The following is a 16,940-nucleotide window of genomic DNA, read 5'->3' on the forward strand; positions in this document are numbered from 1 at the left end:
ATAAAGGAAAAATGGAGTATTCAGGTGTAAACCATTCTGCAGAAGGCAGAAAAAACAGTCTGCATCACAATGAAATTATAGTTACACCTGTCAGTTGAGTGGGGGAACAATGATGGTTTTATATACCTGTAAGGAAAACTGGTATAGATAACTCATCCCAGCTGTTAAAATAGTCTTTTTGTTTACAGTAATAGAGGCTTATTTATAAAGGTATTAAAATAGCATGCTGCAAGGATGCGATAGGTTTCTTTTGATGGATGTGTATGCTGGTGTTTTGCTTCAAGACCTTGGAGGTCTACAGGGCTGTAACTAAAGAACAAAATTCTCTATAAATATATTCTCTGATTTGGGGTTGGGTTCTTTTCTGTTTGCTTTTGCCTCTAGCAGTCTTGTTGTATGTCATAATTCTGTAGAGGATCCAGTTGGCTTTGACTGTGCTAGCTCTGTCACTTGATAAAAATGCATTAAAATTTGGTAAGGCAACCTTCAGAAAAAACTCCACATGGTATTTGATACTAAAATGGTACAGAAAGTACATGCATATAAGGTTGTATATTAGAATGTTTAAATTCTCATTGGCATAAGCAAATGTTTTTCAATTAATTTGTTTGCTTTGTCTATCTCAAAGTAGCACATAATACACATTTTTATTTAAAATATGCAAGGAAAGAATACTATAAAAAGTGGAATTTTTAATTTTTTTTTTACAGTAAACACGTCATGAAGTTATATGATGTGGCTTTTTAGATCTCATTAAGCATTCTCCAGTGAACAAAAGCACTATGACTTATTAGTGAACAGCTTGTGGTTGCAGCTGACATGTCTCACTGGTGCTCGCTAAAACTGGTGAGAAGGCTAATTCAGACCGATGCTTACACAAGAGAGCAAAGCATTTCCATTTGATCTATAGTGGATTGTTTGGGCTGTCAGACCTATGTCTGTAGACTTAGAAGAACAATTCTTTTTCTTTGTGAGGCTGTAACAATTTTATTGATGGAATTTAACAATATTAACTCTTAAAAGATAAGCTAAAATTTCAGGGAGAGGTGAAGAGCTTGTTGTCTGCTGCCTTATAGTAAGTATGTAACTTAAATAATGGTCTGGCTGGAAATGTAACTTACCACTAAACGGAAGACCCAAAGCAGTAAGGATTGGAATATAAAGATGCAGCTTGGCAATATAGTTTGTGTCGTCCACTGACTACCTGCTCCTGACAGAGCCAGCTTCCTTCTCCTCTTGGCTCCTAAACTTGCATCCTCAGATAATTGCTCACTCTGTTCTGAAGGGGTAGTTTTCTGCCAGTGGACTTTCTTACACCACATAGCTGCGTCATTAGCTTAGAGCCTGTTCTCCTCCAAAAAGCGATGGGAACATCTGGCCACAGGCAATGAAACGCCAGGTTTGGAGGTAGTCAGCTGTTATATTAGCTAAATAAAACATTCAAGGAATAGTGAACTGAGACTGATGCTGTCATGCTGATGCTATTGTGGTTTTCCCTTCCAGTTTTGCTGGCGACTCGTTTGGTACTACAGGATTGCCCTTATTTTTGCCTCCTACTGCTTCACTGGCAGAAGCCCGAATCTTTCTTCTCTTGCTGCAGTTGTGAGTGCAGTAGCAGCCTGAAACGGCCTAGCAGTTGAAAGATCGATGGCATTTGTAGCCCGATAGATTTGAGAAAGATTTATTATTGCTACTGCAGCAAGAAAGAAACAGACTGCGAATTGGCACATTTGTTAAAGGATAAAAATAAAAGTAGTCTCAGTTTTTCTTTTTCTGCTTTTGTAGCGTAGTGAGAATTGGACTCAGTAAGACCTCAACAAATCCTTCCCTGGGGCAGTTTGCTGGTTATTTTTTTTCTTATTTTTGATAATTGTTACTCTGTTTTGTGAAAAATAATGGTGTTTATTGTCTAAATGTGCGATACAGATCAAAGACACGATGACTTGAGTCATCAGAATACAGACTAAAAAGTGTGAGTATTTCAAATTGCTTCTTTTTAGAGCAGTTATAACATGTAGAGTTCAAACGTTCTATATCCTGAGTTAGAATCATCTTTATTTCACTTCAGTGAAATTTACCAAAGCCTGTAGTGCATCTTGGCAAAAAATAAATGGTGAGGTAAGGAAAAACAGAAGTTGTTGATATTAATATCTGATTTAAAAGTGCAAAAAGTTAACAGTGTTGCTTTCACAAATAAGAATAGGTTCATTCTGTGGAAAAATATACTTTTTTTGACAGGGTTTAAGAGAAGTGAAAATTGATCTGTTGACCAGGAATGAGACTTTCTGAAAACTGTCACTCTGTGGCACTAAAGAATATTATATGGGCCGAGTCAAGCAATTAGAAAGAGGAATAGCTGGTGAGTTTGTGTTACGGAGAATAGAAGATGAGAAGAGGATAGATAGTAAAGGAATAGAGTTGTTTGAGAGGCAGACGTGAAAAACAGAATGTGGTAACAAAATTCTAGTATTACTCTTGTGAATGGCTTACTGTGGGTGGCAAGTCAAGAAGCTGATATTTGCAACAGTATTTTGGGCTATCTAAAAGGGGACCAGAAGTAAAGAAATAAAAAACGTTGGGATTTTTGTTTTTTATTTCCAAGTATGTGTGAGAAGCAGGAGGTATTTTGGGTAGGCTTTTTTTTTTTTATTTGGAGGACATATTTGTTTACTTATAATGTTAAATTGCTGAGCTCACAGGACCTGCAGGATTTAAGTTGAAACACCTGCCTCCTTTTCTTGTGCCCAAGCATAAGTAGTCGGTGGTAGACAGAACATCCCCATCAAGTTACAGCAACAGGGTTGGATGCTAGCCAGGTGAAAGAAAAGGCTCGACAAAGTGTAGCTCTTCTCAGAGCATTTGCTGTAGCTAGTGTTAGAAATAGATGGTAAAGATAAGCACAAGTTGTGGTAGTTTATCTCCACAGAAAACAAAGTGATATTAGTGTCACAAGTGCTTAAATGTTTATCTGCCATCAAGCAGAGTAGGACAAATGTGATTCTCATTTCAGGCAAATTATAAAAATAGTATGCATTTCTCTGCCAGTAATACCAGTAATAAAGCAAGACTGAGAATAAGCATTGCACATAGGGATAGAAAATGTGGTTTTGAGTTGTAGAAGGAGGGGGAAAATGCCACAAGCATTCTGGTTACCCTAGCAAAGCAAATGCTGCCTGAATATATTCTCCAGAGTGTATTCTGGAACTGGATCAAAAAAGAGCTCATTAAGCAACATACAGTTAACTGTAGGCATTTGAGCATTTAACAGTACTGCGTTTGCTGAACACTGATACATTTTGTTCTAAGTTGACCCTAAAGATAACCATAAAAGAATCAAACTAGAGAATGTTATGATTTGTCAAGAGCTTTTTCATAAATCAGACCTCATTTGGAAAAATAAATCTTAAGTGACATACAAGAAAATACTATAATTTTAATTTTCTAAAAGATAGTTTCTTTAACCTGAAGTACTTTGTTGTCCCTGAAAGCTAAGGTTTTGCATTCCAGTAATCCTTCGCTTGTTAAGAGTGACAAAGGAATGCACCCAGATTCCCTCTGCATAGTTGAGGGTCTGTGTACACCACTTATACAGGTTATGTTTAAAAAAGGATACGTAAGATAACATAGGGAGTTATTCTAATTTACTACCTTCAGAAAAATGAAACAAAAATTTAAAATATTCATAAAGGGGTGCAAAAAAAGGGGTGTTAAAAATGGACATGAAACTCTGTAGTTTTGACAAGCTCAAAATCTTAAGTATCAAAAATTAAAGAACGTAGGGAAAATTCAGTCCTGCCCTTAATTTTACTTGCTTCCTTTAAACAGCATTGTAGCGGGATCTTGTAACAGCCTGCATTTTTAACAGCCTGCTAATAGTTTCCATTATAAAAGGTTTCTTGGTTTTAGTAATTTTCCTTGGTTTAAAGGTTTTTTTTCTTTTCTTTTTTCTGAGAAATGCTAACACGTCATTAGATTCACTCGGTCATTGAAATTAGCGTGGACAAAGTCCTCTGTCCAGAGTGTGTCGTTTTCATTGTTTCACGGAATTCCACAGAGGTTTTCAGAGAATTAGAAATTCTTAAAAAATCGCTGTTTCCTACTGTGGCTTGCACTCCAGCCTGGCGTCGCGCCGAGACGGCAGCAAGCCGCGGGGTTCGGAAGAGCAGGTTTTGCGACTGCTAAAGCGGCAAGAGCGAGATTGCAGCGGGCTGGCCGCCCCAGCAGCACGAGGGAGCGGAGATGGCAGCCGCCTCCAGACTAACACAACGCTGGGATTCATACGCTGAGGCCAGCCGGGAAACGGGTTGCTTCCCCCGGGCTCAACGGCTGACCCAAACTGGCCAAAAGGGCTATTCTGTACCATCTGACGTGGTGCTCGGCGGTAGAAGCTGGGGGGAAAGAACGAAGAAGAAGGGGGGACGTTTGTGGCCGTGGCATCCTTCCATCGCTCGGCTGGGAGCGGGCTTGGCTCTTCACCGGGATCAGCCCGCAGCGGGGGAACGAGTCTCTTGCTGCCGTCGGCTGAACGGGTTGGCTTACGTGTCGGCAGACTGCCTGGTCTTCAACGCTCAAAATGGGTTGGTGTGTGGTAGGGTTCTTGCTTTTCTTTTTAACGTCGTCTCAGTTACATCAACTGTGGTTTTCAACTGTATCAAACTCAGGTAATTTTAGTTTCCAGTTTTTTTGTTTAGCCACTAGGAAATGTTGTGCTTATTTCTCTCATGCGCATCTAATCAGTCCCCTTTCGTGTTGCTGTATAGCATTTAATTACGATTGCTTTCTTTTCCCAAGAGGTGGTTGCTTCAGTTACTGCAAAAACTGGGAGGAATTGAGGTGGTACAGGCAAACAAAGCATAGTAATTTCTGTCTTTTAGGTATTTGGGTTTGTAGTCTAAGTGACTTCCTTGAATTTTGCCTATTTTAGGCAGTTAGGTAAAGGATAATTATAATACAAAGATGACTTTATATATGTGACTTTATATATGTAACTTTATATATAATCTTTCAAATATTGGTGTTATAAAAGGCTTCTGACTAGTAGGTAACAATTTTAATATATAGTTTTAAAAAAGAAGTCTTGGCTCAATTGACATTTCAACACAGCCAAATATGCACGCGTATTGCAAGTACAGTAGTAGTGTAGATCGTTAGGAGGAAAAAATCTATAAAGTACCTGATGCAGTTTCCATGAAATCATTATATTTTCCTCTCAGAAAAGAAACTCTCTTCAGCTCTAAGGAAATGGATAGTGTTTTGGTTTTATTTACAACATGACAAAAATTTAGCCATCTAAATTAGCACTAAATACATATTTTTTGAGGGGAAAAAAGAGAGCAATTACTGTCAGGTATTGTCCATTATATTACGAATGTAAGTAGAGAAATTATATTAAAACCAGATACTACAATCCTGAAAAAAATTTGCTCCCTACTTTTCCCCTCGGGTTGTGTTGGGGGGGGGTGGTGGTTTATGTGGTTTTTTTTTGTTTTGTTTTTTTTTGTTTTTTAAGACAGATGTTGGGGGGGGGGGGGAGCTTATTGTTGTTGTATAATTAAAGTAGACCATTGTTTGTGGGTTTTTTCCTGAAACGGGAATAGATTTTGGCCTTTGCATCAGTACGTAGTTACTTCAGACAGTATCTGTATTAATGCACTGTGGGGCACCAAATGTAAGTTTACAGCTTAAGCTCAGTTTAGAACTGAGGATGTCACATGGATCTCTGAAATAAGTCACGGGGGGGGGTTGTAATTGCCTCTTGCAAAAATGGCATAGGCAGGGCTTTTGAGAATGAAGGAAGGGAAGAATTCCCTAATAGAATTACAACCAGCTCCCATTATAATATTTTCTGGTACCTAAAATATTGTTATCTCCAGTTTTTTCAGTAGCTGGACTCCAAAGTAATGAACCCTTAGTAGCTGTAAAGCATCTTAGACTTGTTTTGTTTCTCTTCCTCTCCATTTCAAAGAGGTACATGTTTATCGATGGCAGGCGCTGTGCACAATTAATGGCATAATTTTCAAATTGCCATCACAGCTTAAAGGCTGGTTTTGCTTCCTCCTTCCTACATACCCATCAAATTCATACGCTTGGAAATGCTTCTTCGAGGCTTTGGAGCTAGGTGTGAAGCACCACTTTGGCTGCCCCAAGGATGAGTGCTGTGGGAGGAGAGAACATAGAGATGGAGAGCTTTGAGGTATAATTGACAGTATTTCATAAAGCCTTTGAGTTGTAGTCCGTGACTTCAGTATACCTATAAACAGACTGTTAAAATACTTTCTGTGAAACAAGCACTACGGGACAATAAGAAGAGAGCACTACAGCAGGTTTCAATGCTGTAGAGTTAATAGATAGGAGTAGGAGAAAGCTATTTTGCCACAGGGTATATAGGATAATGATGATATCTACTGCGTTCAGGAAGTTATATTGAAAAACTCAGCCTGGTGCTCTTTTTTTCTGCTGACTTGGAATTTGTCTAATTTCTGCTTTATTGTAAGTTCTTGAGCAACGGGAGAAAGAAAATCAGGAAATTGCCCTACCGTAGACCTGGGATTGCAATAGGAAGGTGGGGTAGAGGCTGGATGCTGGTCCTCTTCCTGCCATCCCCGTCTTGTTCCAGCAGCTCCATGGTTTCCTGCTGCAGGGAGATGATCCAGCTGCTTTCTTTAAAGCAACATGGAGCTCTTTCCTTTGTGCTCATCTGTTTTGATGAGCTACCTGAATTTTCTGAAGAATGCAATAAATTATAGGGTGACTTTATCGATTTATTTATTTTTAAAAATCTGAAGCCCTCTTCAGTAGGGCAGAAACATTTTGCTTTTCAGATGACTCTAACCTCACTGAATTTGAGTTGCCTGTTACAAAAATGGCATTACCAGAGCCTGTCAAAAAGAAGAAAAATTCTTTAGTGGAAAATACTGTTTTTCTGTAGGGATTACTGCTAGCTCCTGTTATAATTAATTAGCTCCTCCAGTCTCCCAAAAAACACACGGGCAGTTTTAAAATTGCCGATGTTTTGCAAAATCTGAAATACCAAAGTTGAAAATTAGTAAAGAAATTGGAAGCTGCCAAAACTGAGGCATCCTTTTGTTTTCTTTTAATTGAACTTCAAAATGTTGGTCAAAGCTGCCTGTGAACAGTACTTCTTTTGTTTAAAGACAATTTAGAAATTCTGCACAAAATAAGAAATACAGACACTGATTTTTCCACTTAGGCAAAGAAGCTGATGTTGGGCAGCAGTGTAGAAGCTAACAGACTTTGTGCTCTGTACCTAAGGAGGTGTGAGGAGCAAAAGGAAAACAGGGTCAGCTGCCAGAAGTTAAAGCTTTGTTGGCATCTCTCCAAAAATTTCCGCCTGTATCCAGTGGCTGTAGTGAATATTGTATGGAGATCAGTCATCTGGGGGATGTATATTAGCACTTCAGTCCTACCTGAAATTCAACTAATTGCCAAATTACTTTTTTTTTTTAAATACATATTTTTAACTGATATTTATTTGCTCAGCTGTTGCTCCAGATGCATGTACGGATCATGCATATACATGGTTCAAATACATTATCAACACTGAAAACTTAGCAAGTTGTCCACCAAGATCTCAAGTCCTGAAAAGTGTAATGATCCAGTTCTTTGGCAGCCTACGCCAATTTAGCTGCCGGCTTCCCGGGCTTGCCCTGCTGCTTCTCTTGCCCTGCGTTCAGGCTGTGAGCTTGTCTGACCTTACACTGAACCTGTTTGGAGCACAAAGCTGGCAGGAAGCTCTGTACTTCGCCTGGGATAGTTTCTCGATGATTTAGCGTGCTGAAATAGTTCAAAGCTGCTGCAAAGACACGAGTAGAAACACATGGCCAAGCCCGAGGGGAACCGAATGGGGATGAAGCTGCCAGCGCTCAGGTTAGCTTGGGATGCCCAGAATTCAAAGCTGGAGGTGATAGGTGAGATAGAAGAGGGTAACATCAAGAAGAGCTTACTGCCCTCAGGTCGGTATTGATTACATCTGGGGTCCACCAGCAGAAATCTGGAGTGTCCCTCTTCTGCTGGAGAGAAGTGTGAAAACAGTGGCGGTTTCAGAGATGTCCTCTTAACTTCAGGGTAGAATCTGGGGGGGTGAACTGTGTAGTTTGATGCTGAGCATGATTTTCTTTACTTGGATAGACTACCTTTACTGAACAACAGTTCCTGTTGTTTTCGAAATTACTTCCTATTTTTTGGTGAGTCTGGATATGTTGCCCCTTCATCTCTGTGGTGGTGACTGGCCACTTAAAGATAATATCTGATATTTCTTTTTCTGGCACATTTGATTTTAAAGCCAAACTAAAAATTTAAAAAATGGTAAAAATCTGCAGTTGTCCCCCAAAAAAAATCTTTTCTTTTTTTTTTTTCCCCCCACAGTTGCTGAAAGGTGAAGTAATTTTGTTTCCCCCTTATATTAGAAATAATACATGTTGTTGGAAAAACTTCTTGGTGAAAAACAGAATCTGATGTAGGGGAAACTGCTTTTACATAATGGCACTTTGGTTTTCTAAAGATTCTGTAGTAAAGAGTTTGAAATAGAAAAATGTATTAACATTTGTAATAGTTCAACTCTAATAATGAAGTGATTCTGTTTTGTAAGGCTGGACAAAGGGAAATTGAAGCAAGTTTATAACTTTTAGTAGTCAGAGAAGGAGAGGATGATGTATTTTGAATCATGAAGATCTCTTGTTATTCTAATGTAATTACTATGTGAAAAGAAACATATTTACCAGCCTCTGAATTCTCAGTGTCTGGCATTCCAGGCATGTGTAAGTATTCAAGTAAACTGAATACATTTATCCACAATGTAATTAATTGCATTTTAATATTTTGTTCCTTTTGTTAGAGTAATGATTTTGTAAAGCAATTACTATATTTAACCTAAGCAATTTGAACTATTATTAGAAGAGAATATGCCTTTTAAACAATTTCTGTGAGATTACTTATTTTTTGTTCATATAAATATTTCAGTTTTAAATAGTAACACTGTAAAAACAGTAACACTACAAGTATTAAAAGATGTTACAGGAAAGTCTGAATTATACTTGACCCTTCTCTTTTTTAACATTATTTACTGCAGGATTTGAACAAGCGCTTGTCCCTGCCTGCTGACATCAGGATACCCGATGGCTATCTTGAAAAGTTGCAGATTAACAGCCCGCCGTTTGATCAGCCAATGAGTCGACGTTCTCGTAGAGCATCACTAGTAAGTGTAATGCATCTGCCTTGCTAAACCAACCTCTCGGATCTTCAGATTCCATTAAATGCAGATGTCTGTATACCGTAGGTATGATTTAGCTTCATTTATACCTTGGCCTTTATGTCCTGAACTTCAGTGTGCACCTGTCAAAATCCACTAAAGAATTTCACCCTTTCTTTCACTTTTCTTCTGCAAACTTGGCCATGTCATTTCTCAGTGAAGGTCTTGACCCATTGAAATCAGTGGCTAAACTCAGCTCCCAAAGTGCCTGCTTAAATCCTTTGGCTTTTTAGAGCAGCAATGATCTGTTTGAGCAAATTGGCCCCATAGTCTTAGGTCAAGGCTGGGGCTCTCATATGATATAGTAGGAAGGCCCTAAAGCAGCATAATATGAAGACAGGTCCTCCTCACTGTTCTTTTTGTATATGATAACAAATTTTCCTTCTCAAAATTGCTGTTGAGATGATAGTTGGGTTTGGTTTTTGTTTGTTTGGGTTTTTTTTAAAGCATATGTGAATTCCTAAGAGTATGAATGAATAAATTCACATATTCCTTTTTACATTATTGGGTTATTTTAAAGACAGTCTTTTCCTTGGATAAGGCAGAATGAAGATTCCTGTACTGTAATGATAAATGCTAGAAATCTTGGATACTCATATAAAATATGCACATCCCTGAATAGTCAAAAAAAAACATTATTGTCTTATTTTTACAGAAATTGCTACATTTCAATCATAATTTGATCTGTTAGCTTTCTTAATCAAAGTCTTAAAGAATTGCTAGGCCATTACTGACTTCCTGAGCAAATTAATTGGTGAGAAATTCTTTACAGAGAAAAACTGGATAGGTTTATGAAATCCACTTTGTTCTTTGTTTTCTTGATTTAATGGCTCTTTTGCTGAAAAATAAATATGAAAGTACATGTAGTGAATTAGTTTTATTAACTGTGAAATATCTTTATTTTATTCTTTGTGAATTAACAATGTCTATAACAAAGCAATGGTTGAGTTTCATCATGTATTTTTCCCCTGAAAAATTAAATTTAGTGTGCTAGACTAAAGCTGTGATCTGCATGTTGCCTTTTACAAGAACAGTATTAAAAGAAGAAAAAGATTGGATCAAAGCACTGGAAGTAATAATAACGTAGCAAGCTTAAATATTTGTGCCAGAATTTTGTAGCTCATTAACCACATAGTTACTGATGTAGCACTGAACTGAGGAATAGACTTCCCCAAACCTCTCTTTTCAGATGCTGGTGAAGTCCTTTTGCAGTAGAACCTTTTTGGTGGAATACAGTATTTGAGGGCTGGGGGGATTTTCCTGTATATCTAAATCCCCTTGCTCATTTTACGTTGAGCCCTGAGAGCAGCTGAAGTTCTGAACTCTTTACCTTCTAGAAGACAGACAGAAAAACAGTGCCCTCTAATGAATATGGTGTGTGTATGGAATCAGCTTCCTGTGACAAGGTTGTTTTGTTTTGCCTTTTAAGCCCTGAAAGTGTTTTTAAAAGTCCAAAATGAAACCTATGAGCAGTGCGGTGGTATGCAGGCACACATCTGCTGCATTGTCCTTTCATGATTTCAGAGTAACCTTTAACAAAAAAGAAATTCAAGGACTCATTATTCTGAGATTGTCATTGAAAGCTTTCTAGCAGACTGTTAATTACAGTATATGAATATTGTGCTCTGCTTCAAAGGCATGTCTCTTTTCAAGGCTTAGTAGGAACTGAAGGAAGAAGGCTATAAAAAGTATCAAGTGAGGACTTGTTCTACTTTAGGTCTGGTGGTTTTCTTTGAAATACAAGAAAAAAATTAGCTTTTACGGTAATTGTATTTTGTGTGTACGTGTGCAGTTTTGCATGCACAGTAGCATAGGTGTAACTCTTATGCACCAGCCATTAGATGTAAGAGACCATAAATATGGTGCATCAATATCTCTGTATAAGTCAAGATACAGATGTGTATTGCAGAAAAAAATTAAGTAGTTCAGAAATTATTTTGAAGGAAAAGTGAAATTGATCTTACTTTGAGGAATGTAAAAATTAGTTTTTCTTATGAGTGGTAGGCAGCCAAAATGTGATTAAAAAATTAAACACATTGAAAGGCAGGTCATGAAGAATATCTGTCCTCTGTATGTAGGAAATATTGTATGATTTTTTTGTCTAAAGAAGATACTGAGTTTATTAGTCTTGATGAACAACAACGACGTTTCTTAGAAATCAGACTTTTAAGTTGTATTCCAGACCGTCTGGCAATAACAAGGCCCATGGCTATGAGTTCTCCTTTGGTTTCTCCTGTAAACTAAGCAGCCTATCTTCTTAATTCTCTAATCTACTACTCACTTCAAGATATGTTTGTTTAAGTAGGCCAAAATGCACTTTGGAAACATAATATTTATTTTACTAACATTGTATCTATATCAGTGGTATGTTTAAAATCTCACTGGAGTTATAAGAGTTGTCAATATCAACTTTGCTTGTATTTCGGCATAAACAGCTTGGTTTCAACAAGCTCCTAAACATGCTTCATGCTACAGTATCCTTATGCAGTTTTAAAACATTTCAATTCTAACACTAAATTAATAAAGCAGAGTTACTCTTAATACTATGTTAACATCATTATGTGCCTATTTTTTCTCTTAGGTATGTTAAATTGTTTACAGACAAGATCTTACTTCAGATGTGTTTTCATGCATGTGTTCTGAAAATTAAGTATTAATCCAACTGTTCTTAGTATACCTTCATATTATATTGTTGCCAAACTGAATACAGTCAGCAGTGTTTATGTTAGACTGTGTTACCATGAAATAACATACAATTTCAATATCCATCAGATTTTAGGAGCAAATCAACATATTCTGACTTGTGGACAGAGGTGCTGAAGCCAGTCTGGGGACACAGTATTGTTCCTTAGGAAGAAAGAGCAAGTGGAGAGCTATTTTGGAAGTGGAAGGATGTGGTAATGGTAGGGAGGACACCTGGCTTTTTGGTCTTAGTGTATGTTCAGTTGTCAGTAAAGCAAAACCCCATGAAGCTTATGGATTTGGGGGTTTGACAGGATACAGGCTATATGCACTTTGTAAATTAGTTTACAAATTGACGTGTTTTACATGTCTACTTTCAGCATTCTTTACGCTGTAAGAACAATGTAAAGCTTTGCTGGAATTGACAGTGGTCTTACATAAAAATAACTGTAAGAGATAACTGTATTCAATAAGAGAGTACCAGTGGATTTGAACAGGAAAAGAGTAGTGATCTTGCAGTCTTCAGAAAACAGTGTTAGGTAGGCAGGCAAACCCTCCTGGCTTGCATTGCAGAGCCAAGTTGGTGGAAAAAAAAAGAGAAGGAGAATAGGTTCAAGTAAAATACACAAAAACTTGAAGTTAAGAGCCACAAAACATAAATTGTTGAGACAAAGCCGAAGCTTGTGGAGGAATGATGTTTAGGGATTTTACTGGCAGAATTTTAGACTGAAAAGCATTGATAGGTCAGAACGGGAGAGGAAACCTGGAGCTGAGATCTTGAATGTAGCAAATAAGTTGTTTAGAAAGAAGCAGCAGCATGTGGTTATGCTGAGCAAGAGAAAGGATGGAATAGTTTGAGATTACTTCTGTGCTTTAAGCTATAACAACCTCATTAGCAGTGATCAGATCAGAAGAGTGGAGAAGACCTAAGTAGGAGGTAGGGTCAAGCGGGGTTTTGGGCCAAGTGTAACTCAGTACATAGTCCTTCCAGGATACACAGTAGGCTGGTGAACAAGCTGAGCATTAGGCTTGGATGCTGGGACGCATTTATATCATAATATGCTAAATTGTTCTTAAAACGGCAGAATTGTGCGGTGTTTGGTCAAGTACTATCAGGTATTTTTCTGAAACAAAGTTTAGCTTCCTGATTAAATGATGTATAAAGTATTGAGTCTTAGTGATTGATTTTCCATTTCTTTTCATTGCAGTCAGAAATTGGATTTGGAAAAATGGAAACCTATATCAAGTTAGAAAAGCTTGGAGAGGTATGCGTAGCTTTCTTTTGAAATGATTACTGCTTTGATGATAATGTGTTATGTAAAATTTTATATAAATGTTAACTGAAAATCTCCATATCCCTCAAAATACCCATTGAATTTATTTTTTCAGTAAACCAAACATATTCATCATGTGTAACAATGTCAGCACTACACAAATGATCTATGCATATATAATAAGCAAAACGTAACTGCAGCGTAGTGTAGAGATACTTTCAGAAACATAACTGCAGTGTAGCGTAGAGATACCTGAGCTAGTTTTAATCAAATAGAGACTTGCAAAAGGGTAAATGATCCCAGCAGTGAACATAACGCTACCTGATCTGACTTCTTCGGTAGCCATATGGTGTATAGCTTTCCATGTAATTTTCAGAGCTGTTAAGTATACACATCCCTTGTGTCTTCTGTGTGTTCAGACCTGTGCTTACAAAATATTTTTGTAGTTTTACATATATCAAAAGAAGACAATGTAAAAACTATTCATATCCAAAGTAATACCTCTTAGAACCTCAGAAGTTTATATTTTCTTTTTTAACTTATCATTCAATGAAGGAACAATTTGTAAGAGTTTCTTCTTTTTCCATTTTGTAGGGTACTTACGCAACAGTGTATAAGGGGAGAAGTAAATTGACAGAGAACCTGGTAGCTCTGAAAGAAATCCGCCTGGAACATGAAGAGGGAGCACCATGCACTGCCATAAGAGAAGGTGATAGTTTTTTGGTTTTTTTACTACTTAGGATTTCACATATTTCTAGGGGTTTTTTTGACCAAAGTACTGTTGGTACATGGAAAAACATAGGCTGCATGGGAGATTAATGAAATTGGTATTAGTTTTGATGAGGGAAATTTTAGTCTAGACATATTAAGAGTTAGTGTTTCAAATTTATTTACTTTATGGTGGGTGGTTGTGTTCTCAAATGCAGTGTTATAAATGGATGATTTTATATTGGACTATTAATAGTGAGCAATTTTCAGGGATTCAGAATATGTTTTAACAAATGACTACTTCTGTCTGAAATATATAATTTAGGAAATATTTACAGTTTGTTACTCCAATGTCTGTTTGGTGTTTTGATTAAATACCTATCTTATTAACTTAATCTATATGAGTATTATGTTCTTAAAAATAGCTTTTTAATTAAAAAGTAGCTTATATGTATGAACGTGCTAGAAATGCATGTACTGCTCCTGTGTTTTGCATTTATTTATTTTATACTTACAATTCTCTTTTGCAGTGTCATTATTAAAAGATCTGAAGCATGCAAATATTGTTACATTACACGATATTGTACACACAGACAAGTCTTTGACTCTTGTTTTCGAATATCTGGTAAGTGCTTAAACAGATAGCAAGCTTTACGTTCGGTTTATTGTTTCTAAGTAACACAGACATAACAAAATTCTGTACCCTTTTTAAAAATACTGGGACTGTTACAGTTTTCTCCTGCATCTAGAATCATTCAGCTGAAAATGAGAACAGTGTATTCAGTTCTTAAATTGCTGTAAATTAGTAAGTACTGTTCCAATCATTTCAGAGTTTCATTAATAGCAGTTAGTGGTGATCTACCTGAGCAAACCATCTACTTGTACCAAAATCATTCACTGTAAAAAAGGATAATCACACTATTATTCAAATAATACTTTTCTGTTATGATGCAACTCTCGCAAGTTAGCTAAGGAAAAAAGCATACTTTGAAGCAAACAATACATTCCATCTTTTTGTAACAACCTTTTCAAGCAAGTGTCCACAATTGCATACCTCACTTGCTCGCCTCTTCCATTGTAGACTTTTCACTTTCTCACTGAAGCTTTACCTAATTATATTTTTTGTATAATATGCTGGAATATATAAGCATAATAAGAGGGATGAAAAAAACTCTTTACTTCCAGTGTAAGTGGAGACTGTAGCAATTCCATAAAATACTGTGGCGCACACAAGATGAAGGAGAAGGGAGTAACAAATAATGTTGTCTGAGATGATGCAGCTTACTGGAAAACGGGTATTTATAGCCTCTGGAAAGCCTGAGATTTTTGCATGTTCAGGCTTTTAGGTTTTTTTTGTCATTGAACATCTTTTGCAGAAAACTCAGTTTTCTGGTGAATTATTTCCGTTCTAACAATAAATAATATTCACCTAATCTGTTCTCCTCAATTTTACTGAACAATGATGATGGTGTTTTGACAGGATAAGGATCTGAAGCAGTACATGGATGACTGTGGTAACATCATGAGCATGCACAATGTAAAGGTGAGTGTTCTCAATGACAGTGGCTGTCTTCCAGCTTTCTCTGCTCTAAGAATTTCAGAGAACTTAATGATGAGAAGCTATATGGTTTAGCACTTTTTTAAAAAAAATAAATTAAGAAATTTAACTTCCTTTTTGACCTTTGGGCCTGGCTTTACTACATTTGACATCAGATGGAGTCTTTCTTTTTGGTTTTGATGACTTCTAAGTGTTTAAAGCACTGAAAACAGGAGATTATGTAACTTTATATATAGTTTTCATTCTCTTTGAAGTTACATATTTAAAATTTAAAACTTCCTAAAAAACTAATACATTCATAAGTCTTCTGACCTCTTCGTGTCCTTCCATTGTTTTATACTCATTTATTAAGTCTGTAGTTTGGTATATCCTCAAATAAAATTTATATATGCACACCGAGGAAAATGTAGCCTCAATCATGAATGTGGGTTTGGATGCCACTGCCTACCACACAAGTAAGGAATTAATAATACCTATTTAAGAATGAGTGATGCTCATCTTTCCATTAGTAACGAAATAGAAATTATTTTCTTTAAGGTTTAATTGTCTGTTGCTTTTAACTATGGCTGTGGCCAGGTCAAGTGACTGAATTTCCAAGCTGGCCTGCTGAAACTAACTCAGGTTCAAGCGTTACCTCTTGTAACAAGCAGGTTTTGATTTGGAAAACTGGAATAACTGTTTATGTTCTTTAGTACTTATGGCTTTACAAACAAGATTCCAAACAGAGGACAGTAATACCTTGAAATGAGTGAAGTTGTCCAAGGAGGCTGGGTTACCAGTAGTGCCCTGCTGTGTTGCAGCCCGTGCTGGACTGTACCTTCAAAACCTCTTCATTAAGCCATATGTAATTCATATAAGGTAGATGTGTTTGAGAAACTCTTCCAGAAAAAAAATAACTTTAAGCTGTGATCCTAAAGAGCAAAACCATGAGTGTGCACAAATGGTGGGAAAATTACTTGTATTCTTATACAGCAGCACATGGCGCAAATGTGGTTGACAACACAATGTACTAAATACTGTGAAGTGATGAGTTTTGTGTGCATTCCAGTAGAGCTGTCATCCTTGGTTTTGGCTTAGTTGCATGTTGAGAAATCTGTTCTTAGTTGAATTGTGTATGGGATTCAGTCTTAGATATTGGTTACTGTTTGGATAGCTTTTTCTTCTATTCTGTTGTCACGTTGCAGTAAGTATCTCTAGGGAAAGACACCTGCCCTTAACCTACTCTTTTTGTTTCCTTTGAAAGTCTACAAAGGGAAATTCTGTAATTTGTATCTACTGCAGAGAGACAACAAAAAACATAATTACGCTTGTGTTTTTAATTAACTACAAGTTAATAAGTAGTGCTTTAAGCTTAAAAAAATGAAGAAAAGCTGTAAGTGGGAAACTGACTCCTGTAATAAGTGCAGTTAGAGAACAAGCAGAATCTGCTTGTGGTAATCTCAGCTAAGCA

General features: G+C 36.9%; 1 protein-coding gene across 4 annotated transcripts in view; it reads left to right on the forward strand.

The window, feature by feature from the left end:
- Positions 1–16,940, forward strand: part of CDK17 (cyclin dependent kinase 17) — a 95,043-nt gene that overhangs the window by 67,948 nt on the left and 10,155 nt on the right. For all 4 annotated transcript variants that reach the window (XM_075057855.1, XM_075057857.1, XM_075057856.1 and 1 more), the window contains 5 exons: positions 9,089–9,214; positions 13,159–13,215; positions 13,819–13,933; positions 14,463–14,557; positions 15,413–15,475. In XM_075057855.1, coding sequence (XP_074913956.1) covers positions 9,089–9,214; positions 13,159–13,215; positions 13,819–13,933; positions 14,463–14,557; positions 15,413–15,475 — 456 coding nt within the window. The remainder of the gene's footprint in view (positions 1–9,088; positions 9,215–13,158; positions 13,216–13,818; positions 13,934–14,462; positions 14,558–15,412; positions 15,476–16,940) is intronic.

The sequence above is a fragment of the Buteo buteo genome, chromosome 26 (assembly GCF_964188355.1).
Source record: "Buteo buteo chromosome 26, bButBut1.hap1.1, whole genome shotgun sequence".
NCBI classification, from domain to species: domain Eukaryota; kingdom Metazoa; phylum Chordata; class Aves; order Accipitriformes; family Accipitridae; genus Buteo; species Buteo buteo.